This window comes from Andrena cerasifolii, chromosome 14 (genome assembly GCF_050908995.1).
Source record: "Andrena cerasifolii isolate SP2316 chromosome 14, iyAndCera1_principal, whole genome shotgun sequence".
Taxonomy (NCBI): Eukaryota; Metazoa; Arthropoda; class Insecta; order Hymenoptera; family Andrenidae; genus Andrena; species Andrena cerasifolii.
Genome location: NC_135131.1, coordinates 9,382,063 through 9,408,250, shown reverse-complemented (window position 1 = coordinate 9,408,250; position 26,188 = coordinate 9,382,063). Strand labels below are relative to the sequence as shown.

At 44.3% G+C, this 26,188-nt stretch overlaps 3 protein-coding genes and 2 long non-coding RNA genes across 6 annotated transcripts; 2 read left to right on the top strand and 3 right to left on the bottom strand.

Moving 5' to 3' along the window:
* The first annotated feature begins 444 nt into the window (after window positions 1-444).
* Window positions 445-4,348, top strand: LOC143376740 (uncharacterized). Of its 2 annotated transcripts, none has more exons than XR_013087138.1 (3): window positions 445-599; window positions 3,137-3,258; window positions 3,873-4,348. It is a non-coding gene; the product is annotated as an uncharacterized LOC143376740 (long non-coding RNA). The 2 variants fall into 2 exon arrangements; XR_013087137.1 differs by having other exon boundaries at window positions 3,870-4,348.
* Window positions 4,349-11,357: 7,009 nt separating this feature from the next.
* On the bottom strand, window positions 11,358-21,517 carry LOC143376583 (uncharacterized). Its single transcript, XM_076827063.1, has 11 exons — window positions 20,626-21,517; window positions 19,880-20,286; window positions 19,508-19,607; window positions 19,094-19,429; window positions 18,964-19,027; window positions 16,894-17,210; window positions 16,419-16,825; window positions 16,257-16,356; window positions 16,089-16,190; window positions 12,631-12,786; window positions 11,358-11,484 (listed from the first exon to the last, which is right to left on the bottom strand). Exons 1-11 carry the CDS (start codon window positions 20,917-20,919, stop codon window positions 11,425-11,427), a joined length of 2,343 nt encoding a protein of 780 aa, XP_076683178.1. The 5' UTR covers window positions 20,920-21,517; the 3' UTR covers window positions 11,358-11,424.
* Window positions 13,114-14,283, bottom strand: LOC143376269 (uncharacterized). The gene is made up of 3 exons (XM_076826397.1): window positions 13,910-14,283; window positions 13,434-13,840; window positions 13,114-13,371 (listed from the first exon to the last, which is right to left on the bottom strand). The coding sequence occupies exons 1-3, from the start codon at window positions 14,198-14,200 to the stop codon at window positions 13,206-13,208; spliced, it is 864 nt and encodes a 287-aa protein (XP_076682512.1). The 5' UTR covers window positions 14,201-14,283; the 3' UTR covers window positions 13,114-13,205.
* LOC143376270 (uncharacterized) lies at window positions 21,008-22,082 on the top strand. The gene is made up of 3 exons (XR_013087061.1): window positions 21,008-21,142; window positions 21,496-21,687; window positions 21,950-22,082. It is a non-coding gene; the product is annotated as an uncharacterized LOC143376270 (long non-coding RNA).
* LOC143376271 (uncharacterized) lies at window positions 21,901-24,529 on the bottom strand. Its single transcript, XM_076826398.1, has 6 exons — window positions 23,712-24,529; window positions 23,228-23,634; window positions 22,545-22,644; window positions 22,364-22,465; window positions 22,144-22,302; window positions 21,901-22,024 (listed from the first exon to the last, which is right to left on the bottom strand). Exons 1-6 carry the CDS (start codon window positions 24,003-24,005, stop codon window positions 21,956-21,958), a joined length of 1,131 nt encoding a protein of 376 aa, XP_076682513.1. The 5' UTR covers window positions 24,006-24,529; the 3' UTR covers window positions 21,901-21,955.
* Window positions 24,530-26,188: the final 1,659 nt, after the last annotated feature.

Sequence of the window (26,188 nt, the reverse complement as noted above, 5' to 3'; positions counted from 1 at the left end):
AAGGCGCATCCACCGACGGACTCTTCGTTTACGTTGAATTTCTCGAGGAGCTGGGGCTAGAAGAATATTTGTCTGGCAATCCACGGGAGCAAACGTATCCGGAAATCTAATAACGTAATTGCACGAACGTAGAATGAGCGACTGTTGCTCGTCGACCTGGCCTCCGCGCCGAGCAGAGCCCGGCAACAAAGCAGAGGTGCGAGCATGAAAAGCCACTCGAAATGAAATAGGGGCATTCGTTCTCATTCATGGCTGCGAATATATTCGCCATCGGCTCGCGGAATGGAACTGCAGCCGTGTGCCTGATGCGCCTGCACGCGTGCTCCGCATATGCATAAAATATGTCGCCCCCGCCAGATAAGATACCTATTCGCAGCCGTCACGGCCGATAAGATCCGGCGCACAGCCGCGATCCCTCAATCGGTCGTTTTATCGCCGTCGTCAACCTTATCTGTTATCTTTCCAGAAACGTAATAGCGACAGCCAGGGACTTTCCGCGCTCACTCGCCAAACGTCCGTCGACAGGCAATATGTTCCCACGAGTTCTGCTGCTCCTCGGCCTCTCCTGCGCTGCTCTCTGCTCGGCGCAGCAACTCCAGGTACGTGCTATCGCCAGTCGAAGTCACACTCCCCAGAAATCACCACCGAATCGAACGCGTATCGCGGCCAGCGTTGTTTCGTTTAAAATCCTTATTTCTCACTCGAATGGGAACGCGCCGGTGAATTTTCATCGGAATTCTGGGGGTGCGCCGGGGGAGCTGGCAGGCAACGTTCGCGCCAGATGACATAATTCACCGGCGCGGAGCCACGAAATATTCGACGACAAGTGAAACGCGAGCTTACCAGAAGCGAGGGCGCAGCGGTTCGCGAGTTAAACGTCGCAGGCAGCCGTCCTCCTGCAATTGCCGTTATATTTCGTTCGGGGAATGGAATCGTAGGCATCGGTAGGCGTTAAACCCGTCACGGGGGTGAGAACTTCCAGCGGAAAGTTTGCCCGTTTTCGTCGACTGCGCGACGCCCGACCTCGCCTCGTCGCCTCTTAAAGTTTCGCGCGCGGAAACTCTGATTCGGTTGTTGCGCTGTTAAGCTGTTTACACGGCCGATCTCGCGTTCTCGTAACGAACAATCGGCTTAACCAGGCAAGCCAGACAACACGCCGCTACGGCGGAGAACCGGCCTACCTTTCGGAGAAGTTTTAATCGGCAAGCATGTCGCCAGCCACGCCCTGGGAATCGTTTCGCTCGAATTGCACCGGCGACTCCGACGTCAGACGATGCGAAGGAATCGGTAAATGACTTTGCCAGGGGGCCGAGGCGAAGGGTGACGGCGGAGAAAAGAAATCGTGCCTTATCATAGCGAGATACCGGAGGGACCTTTCTTCTGCCCCCTTCGACGTAACGCGTAAACAGGGAAAACATCCCTTGGAGATTAAATTTCGTGGGAAGGACGAGGGAGGCTTTGTTTTGGGAGCGAAATACGCTCGGGGAATAAATATTACTACGGCGAAATTGTACTGTCATAGAGCTTGATGGAATTTAAGATATCTCTGTAGTTTACATTGAAAACGTAGTGGAGCGATCAGCAGGTAATGAAACTCGGGGTCGGGAGAACCTCGGAGATCGCCCTCGAGAAGGGCTAGTTCCAACCTTTCGTCTCAGGCATCCTCGGACACTGAATTTTTATGACTCTCCCGAAGCACCCTATTCCGCTAACTCACGGATAGTACCTCCCTCTGTGGCTCCACAGAATTCCATGTTTATATTCTTACGGACCGACGTCAGACGTTGATAAATCCGATGCCGAAGGTTCGGCGGTTCTGACGAAGCAGCCGTCAGGATTTCGGGGGAGTATTCGTCCCCCAAGATTCCGCGAGACAGCGCTGGGGGTGGGGAAAGTATTCGCTCGTGTAATTAATTTTTCTCCGATTGTTCGCGGGAGGAGAACCGGGAGCCGCGGGAATCTCATTTGTCTCGTTAACCCTCGCGACCGACTAGGCTGAACAAAGGGGGTGGCTCGGGATTGGCGTCGGGAGCGGGGTGAGGGCGCGGAAGAGCGAGCGCGTCGGGGCGAACACGCGTCGAAAACTGGATTATAAAGTTTCGTTGTGTTATCACTACTTAAGGGATTAACGTCTTCTTGTGAAACGCGCGTCGGGAATTCTAATCAAGCCTGTTACTCTTCGAAACTCGATCGAGGTTGCCGGGCTTCCCGGCTGCCAACGAAAGCCACGTCGAATACGTGCAACACCTGGACATCGATCACAGATTCTCTCCTCGTTTCTTGCCCCGTTCCCCTCGATTCTCCACCGCCGAAGTAGTCACAATGCTACGTTAGAGGCTCGAGACAGATTCCCAAATGATTGGGTCGAGTTTGACTTGGTACTGAAGTAGCAATGAACTGGAGCTGAATTAGGTAGAGGTAGGCGAGAAGTTTTGAGTGGCAAATATTTGACTATGATAACGTACTAGATACCTACATCGTATCGCAGGAATTTATTGCGACGAAAATAATTATAGTAATGGAATAAAACATTTTTCTATTTATTAAACTGCAGTTCTACGGCAAATAAAAAATAAAAAAGTAATAAAATTATTGCTTTTAAAATGCTTCTGAAAACAGGCTTGATGACATGTTTAAAAATTCATGCCTCGCTCGTGGAAAATCCAAACAGATTCTTGATCAGTGTGACTGTCGCTATCGCTCTGACTATAATTAGTGATTTATCTTAAAAATTAGCAAAATGGCGGGCAAAATGCAAGGAAAATGTTTTTCGGCTTTTTTCTTTCGCTATTTTCGATTTTAAAAGTAGGTTCGATTGAATGAAAATACTTGGTTGTAGTCCCGGCGAGAGTCATAGGTGCACAGAGTAAGCGGTAAAATTTATAAAGGATCGGTTCGATAGATTTCGAGATGTTATCTTCACGATGAGAAAAAATAACGTTTCGAGATAAAACGCGTTCAAAGTTATCATCCATAGCGGCCGAGCCTCTGTAGAAGCTAAAATAATCGGAATTGTTCCATGAAAAATTAACAGTACATTCTTGAGGATATGTACTTTCGATAAACGGTTAAAAAAATCGATTTTTCGAACTCGTCTAACCGGCATAACCCCTTAACTTGTGAAACTTTATTGCAGGAAACCACAACCAAAGCGGTCCAGATAACGACGACACTGTCCGAGGCGGAAATTCTTTTGACGGCCACTGTATGCTCGGCCGCCCCTGTCCTGCTTATTCTTATTCCAACGATTGTGTATAAGTAAGTATTTTGCACACGGAAAGGATTCGACAAAGTCTTTTGTTTCGCATTTAACGTACGCGTAACGAGTCGTCGATGGAGCATTTAGCAAAATTTTCCTTCGTCCTTGTCGCGAAAATAGTGCGGTACAATGTTTGAATTGATTGAAACTTTGGGAGCGAACGGATTGATCTTTCGTATCACACACTGGCAGGAATTATTAGCGAACCAGAGGCAACGAAAATTCACAGACCTTTGTGTTCCGTTTTGCCGGGTGCACGATTCATTTGCTCGCAGCTACTCGCTGCGAATCTCATGAATACCTAATGGAATTTTATACGCGATAAGCGCACGCTTCTGTATTGTCTTTGCGCGATATCTATTGATGCTACGCCACGCGATGGAAAGCATACTTCGCGCTAATGAAAGACCGTGTCCTCTGGATACGATAAGGCTAATCGCGTCAGCTAATGGAATCGCCTAGTCCCCCGCTTCCGTTTCATCGGTCTGATCTGTATCATATATCATCCACCGTCGAAGGATTATACCATGATGAATCGAATTATCTTTACGTCGGGATCGTTGCGACAGATGACGACTTCAATTCACCTGACCGTATTCCCTTGCAACAGCAGGTACTACAAGAAAGATCTGGAGGACGAGGTGCTGTAGAGAGGACCATGGATCGGGACATCTACCTGCCCCGCGGTACGACACCATCGTCGATCGTCATTGGCCGAGTCGTTTGAACAAATTCGAAACAGCGTACGTGGACCGGAGGCCACAGATCGAGATATTCCCGGGAACAGTTGCAGTAATTGTTAAATTCAATGAAACGAATGAAGTAAATGCGACTCGGCCGCAATTATCAATTTTCATTGGGAATTTGGTATGCAAAATGCAACGATTGCTCGGCTCATGTTACACACACACCTCGGCCGCGTCGCAGTTCCATTGGAACGCGACGCGCGCTGGCCTGCGCCGCGAGCAACGGCGAGGAGATATTAGCCGTAAAATCGGCGGGAATGAACAGCGCGCGATGGTTTTGATTTTTACGACTCGAGAAGGACGAGGCCGCGAGGTCGAATAAACTTTCGGAGCCGTCGAATAATTGCCGTTTAACTTCGCTGTATTTTCCCGACCACCCACCCACCCCTTCCCACGCTCCGTGGGGGTTGGTAACGGGATTTTGGCGCGCGCGTACGCGCCGCGCACTCTGCGCGCTCGCCCCGATAATTTCAGAGGAATGGAGTACTTCGGTTTCGAGTTACTACGACCACCGCGCGGCCGTGTGTTTGCTAGCTCGGCCACCGAATAATAATTCCGCGACCGCGCGGAATTCGTGTCGCGCTGATAAAAACCGCGTCCCTGTTGTCGACGATCGCCAGCCACCTTTCCCTGTTTATTTAAGCGGCGTTTCGCTTAATGGAATATTCGTGCGGCTGCGCAATTTGATCGACAGATTTTATCATATTATTACAGGAGGCGCGAGGATGGATACGCGGCAGTTTTCGCTTTATAGGAAGCAGAGGGCCGTTGGCAACGAACTCGCCGATAATATGTTTCATCGATTCATTGGCGACGCACCGGCCGCGTTTACCGATGCCCTAATCCCGTCGGAAATGGATTTTTCGGCGCAATTGTCGCGCCTCGGAAATTTTGCAGCCCCGTCGCAGCTGAGCTTAGCGTTCATCGCCCGTGGAGCATCTCCAATGCGAAACAGAATCACAACAGCTCCGTGAAATTCTCGCTCGGGTCACTCCCCTAATTGGTCTTCGTGAACAGTCAGTTGATCCCGTTCTGTGCTCTCCAGCAAACACTTGTCACTCGGGCCTAATTACTCGGCCTGCAGTGCATTGCAAACACTCGGTCTATAGTCGGAGCAGGATCAATTCACTGCTCAGGGATACTTTCTCGAACGGGAAACGCGCCGGGTTCAGGCCTGATCGCTTTTAAAGAATGAGTAGCCTGTAGTTTTGTCACTGGCTAAGTGGAGGACAAGCAGCTAAAGACTAAGGAATTAACAGATAATGTGCAGTTTGAAAAACCACAGTGTTGCGAATTCTATGCGAACGCCTTGGTACGAATGAGATGAGTGTCTTATTGTTTTCAGGGGCCCTGAGGCGAGCTCCATACAGGGCCCCCTATTTTATTCTAAATTAAATAAAATCAAAAGTACGGCGCTAACGCGCGAAGTGCATACGTATTAAAGAATTAAATAAGTAAGATTAAACGTGGGGTGCATTCCACGAGAAAAGAGCCCCATTTTAAAATCTAAATTTTGGTGCATCTATTCGTTATTTTCTTTCCGCCATAGCCCATTTCCAATTCTTTCCTAGCTTTCACAACCCTATTCTTTTTTAATTTTCTCACGAATTTCATCAACGATTCTCACGAGCGCTGAGAATCTGGCCGAATTGTCACCGTTCTCATCGTTCACACTCCGGACTCGTACAAAAATTGATCGACAGGTCAGTGTGAAACATTTAATTCATTTCATCATTAGCTATCGCCTACGTTAAAGTGGAAATTTGTAATACAAGTATATTAAATGAACCGATCAACGTGCTCCGAGAAATGGACCCAATCTCGCAAGCCTGTCGCGAATCGAGACAGGTAAGCTTCCCTGTTCGCATTATCCTGCGTGGTAAAAAGGATCCCGCCCGATCGAGTGTGACGGAACGTGGATCGTAAATTCGGGCCGAGGCGTAACAGTATAAAGCGTGTACATAAAACTCTTATAGCGTGAACGGTAATATAAAGTTTAATACTGCCTCGAACTTTCGCGGATTATGATCGGGAGAGGCTTTCTCCGCTCAGCTCGCGTAGGAGTCGCCGGGCCTTCTATCGACGCAATGCAAATTTGAAACGGTTTCTTCGAGGCACGGGGAGGAGGGGTGGGATTTTATACTCCGCGAAAAGCTTACTCAGGAATTTCAGAGCCACTCGCCGCGACTCGTGAAAGCTGTAACTCTCTGCCCTCGATCTTATATGTATATACAGGGTGTTGGGCAACAAGTGGTAGAAAATGAAATAGGTGATTCTACGTGACAAAACAAGACGGAAATTAGGGGTAACGAAATTGCGTTGGAGACCTTGTTTTTCTTAGGTATTAAGGCTGAAACTTTTGGGTCGGAAACTCCGGAGGGGGTTGAATACGTCAGTAGGGGAGCGCGTACAGCACAGTCGTTGTCAATGAACAACGATGCGTGAGCCTGCAATTTCGTTACTCTTGATTTTCGTCATGTTTTGTCGAATAGAATCATCCATTTCATTCAGCAGTTGGTGTCGGACACCCTGTATATTATACACTGAATGGTCGAATTATTAATCTCATATGCCAACTTTTTACAGATATGGACCATTCACATTGAACGCATCAAGTGCATACGATAGTCTTTATTAGAATAAGGTCTGCATGAGTTCACTGTATAACATTAAAATGGTTTCTTTTTTTATAGTGGTTAAATGATACAAAAGTATTATTATTCACACACCCTACATTCTAATACTTGCTTACTTCTCCTATATTAAGTCTTCTACATAAATAGACTTTTCGAAAAGTGATACACCAAAAATGGTATGTACTTGTAAATCCTCACCACCCTCACACTGCTACTACTCTAACAATAAATGCTCCAAATCAATAACTATCGCCTCGCAGTACTCCGTCAACGTTGTAAATCCGTCTCCTGACCCTCTTCAATACGCAAAAACAGAGTATTTTGAAAATCTCGTGCTCGAAATAAGATTGCGCGAGTTTTGCACCCGCAAGAAAGGAAAGTGGGTTGTTCCGAAATCGATTAAACGATTCTTGCACCTGCAAGATAAACAGAATTTCGAGCTGCACCTGCGAACCCCCAAATTTTCGCCTCGAAACTTTCAATTGCAGATGCAACGCGAATTTCAGCCTGTATAAAACACCCTGTATGTAACAGTTGCTGTATGCAAGTTTTATGTAATTTCACTAATTTGTATTGTAGGTATAACACGGAATTGTACCGCATTTGGTGACCATTGTCCTTGATATTGTATTGCGGTTCCTAGATTGGGGATATTCACCAGGTTCAGTTTTTTTTTTAATCAATATCTTGTGACATATTAAAAAACATCCGTACCGATGAGATTTGATTCTTACGAGTGCGTAATCTTGTCTGACGTGTTTCACTTGCTGTCGGAAGGTAATACTATGCGGTATCGATTGCCAGTACGTAACCACCGCATGGTAAGACGAATTTTATCCCGTGGAGCCAGGGAATATTGTCATCGGCGAAGTATAGAATAGACCAATTACCTTATGGAACTTCGTGTCACCACAGACGAGGTATAGAATAGACCCATCACTTTATGGGACTTCGTGTCGCCACCCAATCTGTGTTACCTACCCATAATTTGAGGACTGAATTTAGCGACCTCTATTCATGAACAGCGTCCAACTCAGCAACTACCCTGAAATGTGTTGAAATGCTGAAAGGGGTGGCGTACTTGTATACGTGTGACTTGTTTAGAGAGAGAGTTTGACATAAGAGGGTAGGCTTTTGTTACTGTATGCTTTGGCTCGGTTGGTCAACGACTCACGCGGATTTCTCTCCGAAAATCCATTTCGTGGATCAAGACACTATGGCGTTCAGAAATGGCATTTCTTCAAAGCCCGTGCAAGCTATAAATTGCAAGATGACATTGTTTATTAGCACTTTGCGTACCCTTGCGAACCCTTTCACGTATCGTGCGCCGAAAAAAGTATTAAAAATTCACGCTGTTACTGATATTCCCACAAGTTTCTAATGCACTGTTTAATCATTCCAGTGAAGTAATAATAATTGGATTCCGTTTGCCCCTAATATTAGTTTACCGCCAACACTGAAATTTACAGTAAAATCTAATTTTAAAAGTCTCCCAGAAAGTTGCATGATGCATGAGTGTCTTAAAAGTTTGTCTAGCCCTGAGAAATTCATCGGTTCAGTGAAGTGTGTGCATGGCATAGTGCATATTATCTCGTGATTTCTCAATTTCATCGATTACTGGACCATGTGGGAGGCCTTTTAATTTAACAGGATTCCATTCAGATATACCCGTTACTTAGAAGACTTTTTCAGAAACTGAAGGATGTTTAAAAACAGAAAATGATTTTGTAATCGTGTGCATAAAAGAGAATTCAGTCGGCGCAGAAAATCATTTGCAAATCCAAGGCCAAATGTTACAAATTGCTTGATATCTCGAGTTCTATCGATTATAGTTAATAATAATTTATACTGGGCGGTTAGTGTAAATGTTGTTAACATTATTTGTCACAGCAATAGCCACTGGAATGGATATTTTAGCCGAAAATCCATTTTTGCCGAAGAATTCGCTGGATTTCGCAATTGTAACTAACCGTCGACCTTGTTTTGATCGGGGGACATCATTCCTCGAAGTCTACATAAGGAGCTCACAGATCTTCATGTACTCAGTCGTCGTCGGTCCTCCGGACTTGAAGGACCTCGGGGAACCCTGGAGCTGCCGAGCCACCTGGATCTACTGGACTTCCTGGAGACCTGGATCTTCCTCCCCCTCACCCCTGGAGCTGCCGAGCCACCTGGACCCACTGGACTTCCTGGGGACCTGGTACTTCCTCCCCCTCCCCCCGGAGCTGCCGAACTTGCTGGGGACCTGGTTCTTCCGCCAGCCTCTCGCCCCTCTGGCCTGGGTTCGTTTATTCGCTTGGTGCTGATGAAATTTTGGGGTTCGGTAAGTCATTTAAAATTTTATTGTTTCGCGAATGTCAAATCTGATTTCTTCGGTCGTTTTCCATCATCTGTCCTATTTCCATGCATACTTTCGAGAATTTTGCGCGAGTCGTTCTATTTTGTGTATTTCTTCGATGGGTTTGCATGATTTATTTTATTTCATGCATTTCTTCGATGGGTTTAAATAATTTATTTCATTTTCGTGAATTTCTTCGATGGTTTTCTCTGATTCATTTCATCTCGTCGATGTCTTCGATGGTTTTCCCTGATTCATTTCATGTCTTCGATGGTTTTTCCTGATTTATTTCATCTCGTCGATGTCTTCGATGGTTTTCCCTGATTCATATCATCTCGTCGATGTCTTCGATGGTTTTCCCTGATTCATTTCATCTCGTCTATGTCTTCGATGGTTTTTTGTGACTTCTGTCACTCTTTCCTTCAAGTACTTATCTCTGCGGTGGTTTTGCATGCTCGTGCGTGCTCTGCTGTTGGTCGAAATTATCTCGATCGTCTCCAACTCAATAAGCTTTTCCTTAATTTCTTTCCAGGCCGACCACACCGTTACTAACATATAGTAGTTGATTGTTTCAGCTTTTCAGGTTCACCGTTACTCGGGGAATGGAGTTAATAACACGATATATTTCAAAAGAAACTAGTGAAAAGTGATAGTGAAAAGTGATCGTGCAAAGTGACAGTGAAAGAAGACATCTAAGGAAGCCTAGGCTAATTTATTATAGTATGAAGTATTTAAGGTCCCATGTAAAATTGCCAAGCAGTCACTAAATCATTAACTTTGTTGTTCGTTTATTGGCTCCTCATCTGTGATGAGGAGGTTACCGCTGCTTCCGTTTGCGGAAGCAAGTGACTGAGCATGGAATCGGTATGGGTGGATCAGTTTCATCCCTAGGTGTTCTTGTCCAAAGGGAAAAGTTTCGGGCGTAGGGGGTGCACCTTTTGGTACACTGCCTGCGTAAGTCACCCGGTTCGATTACCCAATCTCCGTGTTGGACGGCTTGAGTCAGGTCAAGTGTTTGCTCCTGACGAGTCGCATCGGAGCAACAGGAATCGTCTGGGAGGCGCCGAGCGCTTTTCTCTTTCGACTTGGACAGCAGGGTGGTAGGAACTGCGCCGTCCAATACTTGTTTCATGCTTACCCTTCGCCTTTCCTTCTTTCCTGAATTTCTTTTAATCGAGTGATTGCTTGGCAGTTCCCTAGATTCTATATCTAAACCGAAGAGATCGATGGAACTTTGTTTCCATCCATCTCTTTGGTTTAGTAGGCTTCATGTACAGGGAGATCGATGGAACTTTGATTCCATCTATCTCTCTACGGGTCTCCAAGCGCAGCAACCTCCTCGCGGTGAGACCTGGTAATCGGTGAGAACCGAGCCGATGGCTGCGATTGTCAAATATTCTAGTCGTATATAAGAATTTCTTTAACTTGCAATACTATGTAACTTAAAATGTTGTTGGATTGTTCCTACCGAACCCCAGAATACGAATATAGTGTTAAGATAGAAGAATAAGTGCAAGTTGGAATATTTCAGCGAGATACTGGAACTGTTGAGTTTTTCACAATTTTTAAAGTCCTCTCTGCTCCAGGATTTCCGCATTTCTCATCAGATTTTTTCGAAAACGTCGCCAATCGAGTCGTTATGTTTCGTCGATGAAACTAACACCAAGAACGAGGTAATTCGAACCATAATGAAGGAAATTCCATGAAAAATTGATTTATATCATTTCAAACTGAACAGTAGTCTGATTTACATGTATGCTCTTTATTGGTCCACTAAGGGTTACAATCTCCCGCCTTACACAACTCCTTTCTCCGTCATTACATCTAATCGCGCGTGTCAGATCCGTGGCAGCTGCGCAGGTCGGTCGCAAATCGGTAGGGGCGTAGGTCTACTGTTATATGGAATGGAGGTGTAACATGCACTTGCCGAGCAATAGTAATTCAATGGCAAAACGTTAGCAAATTGAATCATACGGTGACCAAGTTACCAGACTCTTCAACATTCTGTTCTCCCACGTCGGCGTATTAACACGTGATGATCTGCGGTGGCTGTAATTATACCTCGGCAAGTCTCCCTCAATTCCAATGCCGAATATAATTCTCTCGTAACAGAATTTTACCAATCGACTATCGTTCTCAAGTGTGGTGCACATGGTCATCATAGCGTAGGTAAATACAAAGAAAGTAAGAATAGGAAATCGTCTTGTTTGAACGATGAATATGAGTATCAAGAACTAGCACTACTGTACACAAGATAAATCATTTAATCTCTCGTGGTTAGTGAACAAGCAACACACGTTTATATTCCTTTTTCTCCATATTCGCCCCGCTCAAGCGTCAGATGTTTTGGATAGGTACAAAAAACAGAGTTCGCAGTAATATTAATTATTTTCAACAACGAGTACAGTGTATGCATTGGGGGACAGAGTTTGGGACTACGTACGTTCAATCCACGTCCAACATAATGCGCATAGTGGTGAAGATTGAGAAGGCATTGGACAGGTACTGAAATGTTATTGACTGTTTTATTATTACTATTATCTTTGAATGACAGTCGGCCATGTATGATATGAAACCATATAATGCGTTATGTTGAGTGCGATCGACGTATGAGTTCATGACATCAGGCGATAGATATGCTGTAAACGGAAAAAGGTCTGCACCGTTGGGAACGGTGCTTGTCATACACTGTTCGGATGAGTGCTCGATATTTTCGGTGCTCGCCGTTCGTCGTTTTCGATCCGCGAGCACCGTAAGGCCGCGTACAGACTTGAGCACGAACGCGAATGAGGCAAGCCGAGGCAGACCCGAATGTCTCGGACTGGACTAGTTGAGATTTTTTGACAATTTTTTTCAAATTATGTGACTCCTCGTTCATGAAAAAAAAAGATGTAGGTCCCTCAAAACAGATGCAATAAAAGACCAGAAGCCAAGTATCTGGGGACTTCGAGAATGCACACTATCCATACTTGCCATTTGAGAAATACGAATCTGAAAGGAAATTAATGTACAGGGTGAGTCACTAAGAACATTCACCTTAAATAACTCGTTTTATTGATGTGATGAAAAAATCCCCAAATTCATTGATACAAAGTGATCTTCAACACCGAACGAGGATGAAAATGTGTGAAGAGTATCATTTGCTTTCAATTTTTCTGTGCAAAGTTATGAATTCGTCTTTTTATAGACTACAACGCAATAGAAAAGAAAATATGCGGTGCCATTTAAAATTCGTATTTCTGAAAAAGAAAAATCACAAATAAACATGTACAGAAGCTTTGGATCGGCCCGAGGCATGCGGCGGACTACCCCGAAGCACTTCACCGACGTACAACACTTGTATACCTATTCATTCTGCCTCGGCTTGCCTCATTCTTGTTCGCGCTCAAGTCTGTACGCGGCCTAAAGCCGGGAATCCATCGGGAAGCTAAGCTAAACTATGCTATGCGATGCTATGTTTTAACGTAGCTTTTGGTGGAAACGGTTCCATAAGAAGTTAATTTTTGTAAAACGTAGCATGGCATAGCATAGCATCGCGTAGCATAGCTCAGCTTCCCGGTGGATTCCCGGCTTAAGGAACGATGAAAGGCCAACACCGAAAATATCGTCGCTGACGGTGAATACCTCTTTCCGTGTACGACGATCCCTTACCGTGCAGTAGTAACGCAAAGTAAGCTCTGGCATGATGCCACTGACTGAGACAGTCACTGGTTCTTGATACGTCAACATGCAGACTATGTCCTTCTGCATGCTCAAAGCGTGGTTGTACCACTCCGATTCGTATACACCTTGTGGCACGAACATACTCTACGAAACATTGAGCATCAGCCCAATTCCCTTAGTTTATTAACACATTAATGACCAAGCATTAAAATAAGGACTCTAAAATTTCCATTGCATTTGCCCTACTCAAAAAGAATTTAAATTTAATATTGCGTTAATGCAATAACAGCGGTTAATGGGTTTAGCTGATATGTGTGCGCAGACTTTAAGGCTGTGATCAGTGCCCAGGGAATCTGGAGCTCGCGGGTTCGAGTCCAAGCGCCCAAGGATCTCTTTTTCCGACTCCTACAGTATATACTTTTCAAACAAACAAACTAGCGAGTCACAGGTGCACAACTCACCATATCCTTCAATTGATCAGCTGGCCACGCGTACATGTACATCTCCAAGATTATAGTGAAGAATCCGAACATGTTTTGCACTTTGCCTATCATTGGTTGCTTCTATTCAGAAAATTCCTGGACCATGATTTGCTTAAATTCACTGTTGAATGAAATTGCGTTACTCACCAGAAGGAAGCCGATGCAACAAACTGTGAAACTCATCGTAAACAACACTGCAGCGCAAATGATGCTTAATCGGAAGCAGGAAACAACTTGGCTGGCATATCTATGCGAAAATTACAGAAATCGTAAGCTACGGAACACCACGCTACGCAACATTGTCTTTACCTCCTTAAGTGCATCTGCTTTTTAATATAATTGATCAGCATGGGAGTATTCGATGTCGCCTTCATTTCCAACATTAGACACTCGAATCGGGCAGTACTGAACCAAAGGAAAAGCGCGCCGAACGCGCTGTGAGACAGAGCCGCTCCGCATTGAAGGGCGCAGATGTTCTGATGTAAGTAAACGATCGCCCACGCGTGCAGGGGCTCAGTGGAGAACGGATATTCACTCTGCATCGGAAATGGTTGAGCCAAAACGAATGGGGAAGCCACGTAACTAACTACGCACAGGTAAATCCATATTACCGCGCCCAAATATAGTGTACGGCATTGGTTCACGTATTTTTGGAAAACTTCCCGCTCGAGTGTCGAGGCATTCTTGACGCAGGTCATCATTTCCTCGATTACTTGCTATAATGAGACGTCAGACGACAGACCTGTCTACCTTCGATTACGGAGGCTACTCTGTAGACGACTTACCTGAATATCCTCGTACCTAATTAGAGAGATGGCGGCGTGGAAGCCGAACTGGAACGTAGAAACACTTGCGACCATGCAACTTGTTAAAACGGCGATGTCGTTCCGGTTGGCGTACGCCCCGCCGAGCAGGGGCAGAAAGAACAACACGGAGTTGATTATCGAGCAGCCTTGCAGGATCTTGAACGTAAGAGTTTGACGCTTGCTTGCCGTTGATGGAAGCGGCCACACGAAGCCCGTTATTACGCTTTTCCGGATAAACTCGATCGCTTCCTCCGGCGTTACTTTATTCATCGTCAGTTAGGGTAAATGAATTCTTCCTATTCAACTACGCGAGTTTATCGCGCCAAGCTGTAGTCTGTCGACAGCTGAAATACCAGTGCTCTATTCTTGTACAATGGAATCGCAATGTGTGACTTGGTTATTATAGTGTATCGCAGGATACTGCAACACTTAGTTCCCAGGTGGTGTTACTCGCGGCTCCTTTCCATCCCCCAATCGCAATAATTAATTGCTTTCAATTATGGATCGTTAGGGTGCGTGCTACTAGCCAGGTGCTAGGACTGCTGAATGCCTACACGAGAACTTTCCAAGGAACACACTTGAACACAAAGCAACTTGTATATTCTTGATATATACACGTGCGCTGTGAACATACACATATGCGCTGTCATCATATTTCGCTAAGTGCTTTCTGTACAGGAGGTTTTAATCGACGTCCGCAGTTTCAACTATTACTTTGTACAGGGTAATCCTGGAGCCACTGGACTCAAAGAGATACCGCCTGCACCCCGTGGCGAGGACAAACCCCGCAGGGCCTCACCGAATTTTAGGGCTTTCGACCCACGGAAGGGTTGGAATACCATTAAACGGTGATTTCTCATCAGATGTTTGCAAAAACAACGCCAATTGATTCCTTATGTTTCGCCGATGAAACAGACACCAAGAACGACGTATTGCGGTTCGTAATGAAGGAAATCCCATGAAAAATTGATTTATATCATTTCTCACTAGCTTCGTTAAAAATAGTACGGTGACCGAGTTTCCAGAATCAACATTCCGTTCTTCCACGTCGACGTGTTAATGTTCGATGATCTGTGGTGGCTGTAATTATACCTCGGTAAGTCTCCCCCAATTCCGGTGCTGAATATAATGTTCTCGCAACTTAAGATAATACTCGCGCGCCGTGTAGTGAACACACATAATTCACTATACTGGTACTGTAACATGTAACATCATGGATACCTCGTATCTTATAATTTTGTTACAGAATTTTACCAATCGACTTATCGTTCTCGTGTGCGGTGCGCGTGGTCAACATAGCGTAAGTAAATTCCAAGAAAGTAATAACATATGAATTTCAAGAAATAGCACTACTGTACACCGGAGGAGAAATCATTTAATCTCTCATGGTTATTGAACAAGCCCCTCCTTCACTAATCTTTTAGCTACACGTTTCTATTACCTTTTCCTTCATATTCGCTCCGCTCAAGCGCCAGATTTTTTGGAAGGTACAAAAAACAGAGTTTGCAGTAATATTAATTTTTTTCAACAACGAGTACACTGTATACAATGGGGAACAGAGTTTGGGACTACGTACGTTCAATCCACGTCCAACATAATGCGCATAGTAGTGAAGATTGAGAAGGCATTGGACAGGTACTGAAATGTTATTGACTGTTTTATTATTACTAGTATTTTCGAATAACAGTCTGCCATGTATGATATGAAACCATATAATGCGTTATGTTGAGTGCGATCGACGTATGAGTTCATGACATCAGGCGATAGATATACTGTAGCACGACGATCCCTTACCGCGCAGTAGTAACGCAAATTAAGCTCTGGCATGATACCACTGACTGTAATAGACACTGGTTGTTGGTACGTCAACATATAGACTAAGTCCTTCTGCATGCTCAAAGCGCGGGTGTACCACTCAGATTCGTATGCACCTTGTGGCACCATCATACTCTACGAAACATTGAACATCATGACAATTCCCTTAGCTTTCTAACTCCTTACCGGCCAAGCATTAAAATAAAAACTCTAGAATATCCATTGCATTTGTCGCAATTAAAAAAATTTTAATGTTACGTTTATGCAACAGCTGTTAATGGGTTAAGGGAGGAAATCTAAATACTTTTCAAATAAATAAACTAGCCACCGGTGCGCCACTCACCATATTCTTCATGTGATCAGCTGGCCACGCGTACATGAATATCTCCAAGAGTATAGTGAAGAATACGAACATGTTCTGCACTTTGCCTATCATTGGTTGCTTCTAATCAGAAAATTCCTGGACCATGATTTGCATAAATTCACCGTTGAATGAGATAGCGTTACTCACCACAAGCATACCGACGCAGCAAAGGGTGACAGCGATCGTACTCACTATTATTGCGCAAATGACACTGGATCGGAAGCAGGAAACAACTTCGCGGGCATATCTATACAAAAATTACAGAAATCGTAAGCTACGGAACACCACGCCACGCAACAATGTCCTTACCTCCTTAGGCGCATCTGCTTTTTAATACACTTGATCAGCATGGGGGTATTCGATGTCGCCTTCAATTCCAAGATCAGGCACTCGAATCGAGCAGCACTGAACCAAAGCAAAAGCGCGCCGAACGCGCAATGGGACATGGCCGCTGCGCACTGAAGACCGCAGAGGCTCTGATGGAAGTAAACGATCGCCCACGCGAGCAGGGGCTCAGTGTCGAACGGATATTCACCCTCCATCGGTAATGGCTGAGGCAAAACGAGTGGGCAAAACACGTAAGTACCTATGCACATGTAAAACCATACTACCGCGCTCCCATAGAGTATGCGGCACTGGTCCACGTATTTTTGGAAAACTTCCCTCTCAAGCGCCGAGGCATCCTTGATGCAGGCAATCATTTCCTCGATTATGTGCTAGAATGAGACGTGAGAAGACAGACCTGTCTACCTCGGATTACGGAGCTACTCTGTAGGCGACTTACCTGAATATTCTCATACCAAATTAGAGAGATGCCGGCTTGGAAGCCGAACTGGAACGTGGCAATACTTACGACGATGCATCTGGTTAAAACGGCGGTGTCGTGCCGGTTGGCGTACGCCGCGCCCAACAGAGGCAGAAGGAACAACGTGGAGTTGATTATCGTGCAGCCTTGCAGGATCTTGAACGTAAGAGTTCGACGAGTGCTTGCCGTTGATGGAAGCGGCCATACGAGGCCCGAAACTACGCTTTTCCGCATAAACTCGATCACTTCCTCTGGCGTTACTTTGCTCATCGTCAGTTTGGGTAAATGAATTCTTCCTATTCAACTCGCGAGTTTATCGCGCCACACCGTGGTTCGTCGACAGCTGGAATACCAATGCGAGCATCTAAAAGCTCCTGACAGACATCCACTTTTTGTACAATGGACACGCAACGCGTGACTTGGGTATCGCGGCGAATCGTAGGACTTTTACTTAGTTAGTTCCCAGGAATCCCAGGTAGTGCTACTCGCGGTTCTTTTACATCCCCCGATCGCAATAATTTATTGGTTTCAATTATGGATCGTTAGGGTGCGTGTACTAGCCAGGTGCTAGGGCTACTGAACGCCTAGACCAGAACTTTCCAAGAAACACCCAACACGTAGAGCAGCTTACTTAATACACGCGTGCTGCGAACATGTACATATGCGCGGTCGTCGTGTTTCGCTAATTCCGTCTAGGAGGTTTTAATGGACGTCGGTAGTTTCCACCATTACTCTGTGCAGATACTAGAAGCACGAAAGATTATTCGATGACAGTGAAGTCGAGCATATGTGTGAAAGAGCGCGATAGCTCTGGGTTAGGAACATACTACCTCTCGGTGTATAGAAATTGATAGACTACCGTTGTGTAAACCTGGTCAAAAGATGAAGGGGACCTTTGATTTGTACAGAAATGGGCGTATTAAGGTTTTCGAAGTCGCTCATTAAGAGTCTCAAGTAAAAATTACAAAAAATATTTGTAATCTTCAACAAGAAAAAAAACTATTTAATGTTAAAACATTTTTATTTGTAGATTTTTGTACTTTTTTGGCCAGGTTTTTCGAATTTTTTACCACTAAGTTTTCCGGCCACTAATTGAGTATGTCTGTGAGCATATTCTTCTGGACACTCGCGGACAGGACGATAGCGGCGCGAGTGAGTGATTTTTGAGGGCAAAATTTTCTTTGGCAATGGCATCCACCCTCTCTACCTGAGAATCCCATTGGGCGGATTTTGATATGCTCTTGTGGATTTTTACGAGTACGCAGGTTTAATGTCGTACAACGTGACGTTTCTGCCTGTTCATAAGTTATCGCAAGAACGCCGTGCCGCATTGCATGTAAGTAACAGTTTCGACGAAGTGGGTAAGTATGCGCTGTACAGGGTAAATCTGTCGTTCGTCCGCCGCCACTGCACGCACCTTGGCTGGCCTGTCTCGCGCGCCCCCCTGTCGGTCAAGTTGCCATGATTCAGGCGTTCCAGACACCAATCTTGAACTATCAATAATTAATAAATGAAGCATTTACCGAAATTTCATCGCCCTTAATTTTCATCCTATATTCGCCTGTAGAAGCACCGCCCAGAGTATTGACTATAGCTAGAGTAAAGATTGCCAAACATTTTTGCCAAATATCGATGCTTCAACTTTGCACAGCCGCCAGTGTGTCTCAAAATGATTTTTTCAAACTCGAGCCTGATAGCGCCTAGATAATTTCATATTTTATGTAAAAAAAAATCAATTTTACATGAACCTGCACCGAGCTACGGTTGTCACAGCAGAGTGCCTAAAACAGGACGTCTCGGGCGTTGCCTATAACTCACAAACCATTCAATACTTTTTATCACAAAAAATACTGAAATATCCGTAAGATATACTCTTTCCAATAGACTAATGTTTAATAATAAAAGTTTATCGGTTTTTCTAGAAAAAAATTCCCAAAGAAGAGTTGTTCCTTTTTATTGAAACATTAAGATAAGCAGAGTGAATCCTTTCATTTGCTTTGCAACTGTACAAACACAAATTCGTCCAGCGTTACCACGTGTGTGCTCAATTTTCGTCTTCGTCACTGATCATAACTCGTAATGCGGTGAACATGGAGAACGCATTCGAGACGAACTGGAAGATTCATACATCATCGATAGTTGTCATAGTGATATGGATTAAATGTAACCATTCACTTACCGAGCAATAGTATTCCAATGACAAAACAGGAACGACGCACTTGAAAGTAATAGCCACTGGTTTCTGTGGTAACAGCATATAGAGTACATTCTTCTGCATTTCCAAGGTTCGGTTGTACCACGTCGACTCGTATACAGCAGCCATGGCGTTTGCACTCTGACAACAACGAAAAAGATCATTCAATGACACTACAACCGACACTGTACATAGAAACTGTATGCAACCAGAGCTCACTACATCCATCAGGTTATCAGCTGGCCAGGCGCACATGAACACCTCCACCAACGCAGTCCCAGACAAGAACACGTACTGCAACTTCACTGCCAGTGGTTGACGCTGTATGTAAAAATACGTTCATCCCCATCTATCTACTTGCACTAAACCCAGCTGCAGTTATATGTACAGAATACTCACCCCGATCAGGAAAATGCCGAAAAGTATAAGTGACAAGATACTGCATGCTATCGCGATCAGAGATATGTACCTAACCACACTGACCACTTCCTGGGCATACCTAGGATGACACTACTTCGATCTACTTCGAACTCATTCGGTCCAAATCAAAAGGGGACAATTTGCACCCCACCTTTGTTAGAATATACTAAGAAGTACGTACCTACATACATTGATCCCACGAGCAAAACTGAACAGGCTGGGCAACAGAAGCGTGGGATGTTAATTAAAGCAGAATGGACTCGCTAGTTTGCTGTCCAAAGACAGCTTTCCCAGGCTCTTCAGTTTTCCTCGCGCGACTTATCTGCCTCAGCTTAACACTGTCCACTGCACCTTCTTATGTTGTAGTACTTCTTCACACACTGGACCAGTCCATGGACACTCTTGACAGCACGCAGTTCTGTCGCCAGAATCTCGAAACGTGCCGCGGCGAACAGCATCAACAACGCTCCGAGCACGCTGACACTCACCTGAGCAGCACACTGCATGCCCACCAAAGCCTGGTGAAGGAAAATTATGGTCCTGACGGGTTCGTAGTCGGTGGGGAACGGGTATTCGGCGTTGGTCGGGAATGGCTGCGATATGAACAGCGTTGCAACGACGACGACGAAAGCTGTCCCGTAGAACCACATAGCGGACATCCCGTAGAACGTAGAATACCTATCGAGGTACTGTTGGAAGACGAATCTCTCGTATGACTTTGCTGTCTGACAGTACGCTACCATCCGTTCGATCAGCCACTGAAACATCGGTTACTCAAGTGTGCAAGGATTGCTATGCGTTATTGCAAATGTATCCTTGCCAAAAGGAGACGAATGGATCGACAGGAGAATTTCAGATGACGTTACTTTATGGAACTTCTTTCCTATTTGTATTCCTGCCCAATACCTCACACAAGCCCTCCGAGCTTTGTTACCCCCAACTTTCGAATCCACAAGTTCGATTCACCGTTGAGTGGTCCGTCAATAGACTCCACCATTCGACACCTTTCATCGAGAGCTTCCATTCCACTTCGATTCCAAATGCTCCACAATGTAACATCGTCCGTTATTCCACCAACCATTGGTCAATGATCATACCTGAAGACGATCGTACTGGGTCATTAAGTAAGAAGTCTGCACAATGATCTGAAAGACGGGAAAGGAGAGGCAGGCGGCCCTCGTGGCGGCGATGGCGTTGTCTCGGTGCAGGTAGGTTGCATAAAGCAATGGTAGAAAGAGCAGGACTCCGCTCAGGATCGTCGCGAGTCTTAATATCTTAAAACGGAGCAGCTGAAACTTGGTGGCTGTCGCAGAGAGCGGCCAACAGTAAGCCAGAGTTATGCAGCGTTTAGTGAAGATCATGGCCTTCTCTGGCGTTACTTTCCCAAACATGATCGCGCAAAATAAGGACTAAGTAGGACTACAGTGGCACTGAACGATACAGGAGTTACCAGTGGAACATCCCACCGCTTCCCTATTCTACAGTGGAACTGCAAGTTATAAAATAATCGTGGGAGAATGACGGACCGTATGCCCGAGCAACTCTTCAACATTCTGTTTTCCTACGTCGGCGTATTAATATGTTATGCTCTGTGGTGGCTATAGTTATACCGCGGTAAGTCTCCCTCAATCCCAGTGTTGAATATAATTCTCTTGCGTCTCAAGATTATTTTCGCGCAGCGTGTAGTGAACATACATAATTCACTATACTGGTACTGTAACGTGTAATATCGTGGATACCTTGTATCTTATAAATTCGTAACGGAATTTTACCAATCGACTAATCGTTATCGAGTGCTGCGCATATAATCATTATAGCGTAAGAAAAATCCAAGAAAGTAAGAAGGAAAATCGTCTTGCTTCAGCGATGTAAATGGATTTCAAGAACTAGTCCTACTGTACACCCGAGGGGAAATCATTTATTCTGTCATGATTATTGAAAAAACCCTTTCCTCACTATTCTTTCAGCTACACATTTCTGTTACTTTTCCTACGTATTCGCTCTGCTCAAGCCTCAGATTTTTTGGAAGCTACTAACATAGAGTTTGCAGTCACGAGTAAACAGAATCCTATGGGAACAGAATTTGGGACTACGTGCGTTCAATCTATCCCCAATATAACGTGCAAAGTGGTGGTGATGATGGAGAAGCCATTCAGCAGGTACTGAAATGTTATTGACTCTTTTATTATTACTATTATCTTTGGATGACAGTCGGCCATGTATGCTATGAAACCATATAATGCGTTATGTTGAGTGCGATCAACGTATGAGTTCATGACTAGAGATTGCAAATTTACCGACTCTTTCAAACAAACGCACCAGCGCATAAAACAGCTTGTATATTCTTGATATGTACACGCGTGCTGTGAACGTATATGTACATGTGCGGTCGTCGTGATTCGCTAAGTTCTTCCTGTCTAGGAGGTTTCAATCAACGTCGGCAGTTTCCACCATTATACGCAATGCGGTAAAGTAAGTGAATGCTGTATACAGATACTGGAAGCACGAAAGATTATTCGATTACGGTGAAATCGAGCGTCTGTGTGAAGAAGGGCAATAGCCACCTATAACATAATAGCGTTAGGTACGTACTTATATACAAATTGATAGATTACCTTTGCGTAATAAGACAGGGAAAGGTTCGGCAGGATACCGCTAATATGAATGGTTTCGAGTTTTTGAGACCTCAATATCATACAAGAAATTTTTTTCTGCATGTTAACATCCTTGTCGTACCAGTTCGTGTTATAGGCAACCGTAGCAGTTTCTTTGCTCTGGAATACGATGGAAGCCATGGTGAAAGCAGAGTAAATGAAACAAGAAATAGTTTATTACCATGTGAATCAAATTGTCAGCTGGCCAAGCATACATGAAGAGTTCCACGCTGGCGCTGAACACTACGAGGGCGTACAGAGCTTTCATGGGTAATGGTTGCTTCTGTTTTTTTTTTTTAAATATCCAGAACTCGTAATCCTGTACTACTGTTCATACGGGATAAATAAATTATAATACTCACAGTGACCAGGTTCAAACTGCCGAAAATCACGGCTACATTTGTCGTTGCTACAGTAGCCAACGCTAAAAATTTTACAGATCGGCGTAACCTCCTTATGTACCTGAAATTCAACAAAGCGACTTTAACTCGACGCCAAAAAACATCTCGTTTATATTCCGTTTTCAGAGATACAAATATCATTTTGCTACCATGTCATATAAATACAATCCCAGAGACAACACGCAAGCATATTTTCCTTATAGTTCAGTACACTTAAACAAATATTACGTGACGTTGAAAAATAAATTCATCGCACTCCTTCAATATGCAGTGGTAATTATTTTGAACACGAATCACGTATTAAAGAACCCAGAAATTAGTATAGAGTATAGTTTCTTAAATAGAGGGGAGCATCCCCTTGACGTGCATTTTGTTCTAAGTCGATATTTCAATGCGGTCCTGAGATATGAGGCCTGAAATTCTAGCTTAAAAGTACAGAAGTTCGTTTACTACCTATATGCTGGTACCCAGGAGCTAATGATTGTAAACAGAAATAAAAAACGCTGACACAACACTACCATCAGTCAAGTAACTGTGAATATATTATACATTCAATATTTTAACCGAGCTGTATAATTGTTTGTTAATGTAACGAATACCTAGTATAACCACGAAGTTTTCCACGGAAAAGAGCCGTTATTTACCTGAGAAGTTTCTGGTGCTTCCTTATGCAGGCGTCGAGCTCGCGGTTGGTCTCTGCTTCATTCAGCTCCACCATCAATATCTCGAACCTGGCAGCCGCGTATCGCAATAGAAGAGCAACCTGGGCATCGATTGCCATACCTGCGAACGCCTGGAAGCCAACTAACGATTGATGGAAAAATATGAAGCTTTTGAGCGGCTGTCGTTCCACCGGAAAGGGGTAAACCGCGGGCGTGGGGAAAGTTTGTGGCATGAACAACGGGCCACTGACAACGACAGCTGCGGTGAGGACGCCCCACAGTGCGTAAGTGGCATGATAGTACTTGTATTTGTCGATGTGACGTTGAAGAATGTCTCTCTCCTGCGTGGTGGTGCGTTTACAGAAACATTCCATGTCGTAGAACAAAATCTGTAACCACTTGGCACTTAATTCTCCAAATTTTGAATATTTTTAAGGATTTATCGCCGAACAAGGTGTCAGCTTACTTTGAACTGCTTCTGTTGCAAGCGACACACTATCATCTTTATCGTCACCTGGGCGACAGCGGAGAAAAGGCTCACCGTTTTACCAAGGATCATGGGCTCCTTATGGTACTCGTAAATCGCGCAGAGCAGCGGTAAAAGTAACCCGATGGTGCTAAGAAAGGCCACACTCCACAGTACGTTAAAATACAGAAGCCGAGTCTTGTTTGCCAGGAGCGAGGGTGGCCAGGAACACGACAGTGCGACACAGAGTTTCGTGAAAAGAATCGCCTTCTCAGGTGTCACGAGAAATCCCATGTCAACGAAATTGAGATTACAATATTATTTATTTTCTTTTTCTCATAATTGTAAGAACCCCTGGTGCAACTAGCTTCTACCTAGCTACTACCGTTTTCGAAATCCCCCAAAATTGCCTCGACGCTACGTCCTCCGAATCGATTTCTTTTCATCAGACAGTGATACTCGATTCCATCACTTCGTGTTGCGCGTTGTACATTTCGTAGAACGGGATATCGTGTAAATAAGTAACGCGTACCACCGGCGCTATGCGATCAAGATACATCGCTGGTTATAATTATTTTAACCCTTCGTAGACCGTATGCAATCGCGACTGTCTGTTGCAAGCTGTTTCCTTCGATTCCTTCGCGGAAAGGGTATAGATGATAATGTGGAAAATGTTGTGCATCAGAACTGGTATTAGCCGAGGGGTAACAGTGAACGATAATACCACAGTTGAAAGACAAATACTGTAAAGAAGTCAACTATCCGCCCCCGGACAAGGCAACATCCATCACACTGCACACACGGAAATACTGAAGGATCCAATTCTTCCTAACGTAATACGACTTCAAAGTGATGGAATCGAGTATAACTGTTTCATGAAAAGAAATTAATTCCGAGGACGTCGAGGCAATTTTGGGGATTTTCGAAAACGGTACGTAAGTAGTAACTTGGTGCTAACAAACAAGACTTGGCGTCTGTATTTTATCGTACTGTGGTATGTGGACTTTGTTAGTACCATCGGGTTACTTCTACCGCTGCTGTGCGCGATTTACGAGTACCATAAGGAGCCCATGTTCCTTGGGAAAACGGCGAGAATTTTATCCGCTCTCGCCCAGGTTACGATAAAGATGATAGTGTGTCGCTTGCAACAGAAGCAGTTCAAAGTAAGCTGAAACCTCGTTCGCCGATAAATCCTTAAAAATATTCAAGAATTGGAGAATTAAGTGCCAAGTGGTTACAGATTTTGTTCTACGACATGGAAAGTTTCTGTAAACGCGCCACTCACCCAGGAGGAAATCATTCTTCAACGTCGTATCGACAAAGTACTATCATGGCGCTTACGCACTGTGGTTACTCCCTCACCACGCGATTTACCCCTTTCATGCGGAACGGCAGCCGCTGAAAAGCTTCATATTTTTCCATCAATCGTTAGTTGGCTTCCAGGCGTTCGCAGGTATGACAGTCGATGCTCAGGTCGCTTTTCTATTGCGATACGCGGCTGCCGGGTTCGAGATATTGATGGTGGAGCTGGACAAAGCAGGGACCAGCCGCGAGCTCAACGCCTGCATAAGGAAGCACCAAAAACTTAAGAGGTAAATAACGGCCCATTTCCGTGAAAAACTTCGTGGTTATACTATTCGCTGCATTAGCAAACATTTATACAGGTTTATTAAAGGATTGAATGCGTAATCTATCCACAGTTATACTTGGTCTAATAAAATCTGTAGAAAGCCAGTCAACTCGAGGCACACAAATCGCCGAACAAAATACAATTTCATTATAATCGAAATGTTTATCACATTGGGAATAGTTAATACAAGATAAATCTAGTGATTATAAACAATATTAACCCATAAAAGTTTACATTTATTGGAAAAATCTGTGATTGTAACGGAATAATTCGTAACGCGATTCTTAGATACGTGTATAATACCATGTATTAAAAAGCAAATGTACCTAAGGAGGTAAAGATAGTTTTGCGAAACGTGGTGTTCCGTAGCTTACGATTTTTATAATTTTTGCATAGATATGCCCGCTAAGTTGTTTCCTCCGTCCGATTAAGTGGCTTGATAGCAGTAGTACCTATTGAATACCATCGAAGTCACCAATTGTTGCATCGCTTTGATTACGGTGAGTAAGGCTATTTTGTTCAACAGTGAATTTAAGCAAATCATGTTCCAGGAATTTTCTGATCAGAAGCAGCCAATGATCGCGAAGGTGCAACATGATCGAATTCTCCACTATACTCTTGGAGATGTACATATACGCGTGGCCAGCTGGTCACATGAAGAATATGGTAAGTTGTGCGCGTCCGCCTAGTTTATTTGTTTAAAAAGTACACGCATTTCTTCCTTCAACCCATTAACAGCAATTGTTGCGTAAAGGCAACATTAATTTTTTTTAATTAGAGCAAATGAAATGGATATTCTAGACTCTAGAGTTTTTATTTTAATACTTGACCGGCAATGAGTTAATAA

What these genes read in the sequence shown, in the direction of transcription:
- LOC143376269 (XM_076826397.1), bottom strand. Translation starts at nt 14,200, where the DNA reads ATGAATAAAGTAACGCCGGAGGAAGCGATCGAGTTTATCCGGAAAAGC. An exon ending in TTAGGTACGAGGATATTCAG is followed by an intron (nt 13,841 to 13,909) that starts GTAAGTCGTCTA and finishes GTCTCATTATAG; the next exon opens with CAAGTAATCGAGGAAATGAT. An exon ending in AAGCAGATGCACTTAAGGAG is followed by an intron (nt 13,372 to 13,433) that starts GTAAAGACAATG and finishes ATTTTCGCATAG; the next exon opens with ATATGCCAGCCAAGTTGTTT.
- LOC143376583 (XM_076827063.1), bottom strand. Translation starts at nt 20,919, where the DNA reads ATGTTTGGGAAAGTAACGCCAGAGAAGGCCATGATCTTCACTAAACGC. An exon ending in CATTGGAATACTATTGCTCG is followed by an intron (nt 19,028 to 19,093) that starts GTAAGTGAATGG and finishes TGAATCTTCCAG; the next exon opens with TTCGTCTCGAATGCGTTCTC. An exon ending in GCTGCGTCGGTATGCTTGTG is followed by an intron (nt 16,191 to 16,256) that starts GTGAGTAACGCT and finishes TTTTCTGATTAG; the next exon opens with AAGCAACCAATGATAGGCAA.
- LOC143376271 (XM_076826398.1), bottom strand. Translation starts at nt 24,005, where the DNA reads ATGGGATTTCTCGTGACACCTGAGAAGGCGATTCTTTTCACGAAACTC. An exon ending in TGCAACAGAAGCAGTTCAAA is followed by an intron (nt 23,635 to 23,711) that starts GTAAGCTGACAC and finishes AAGTGGTTACAG; the next exon opens with ATTTTGTTCTACGACATGGA. An exon ending in AAGCACCAGAAACTTCTCAG is followed by an intron (nt 22,645 to 23,227) that starts GTAAATAACGGC and finishes GTTGAATTTCAG; the next exon opens with GTACATAAGGAGGTTACGCC.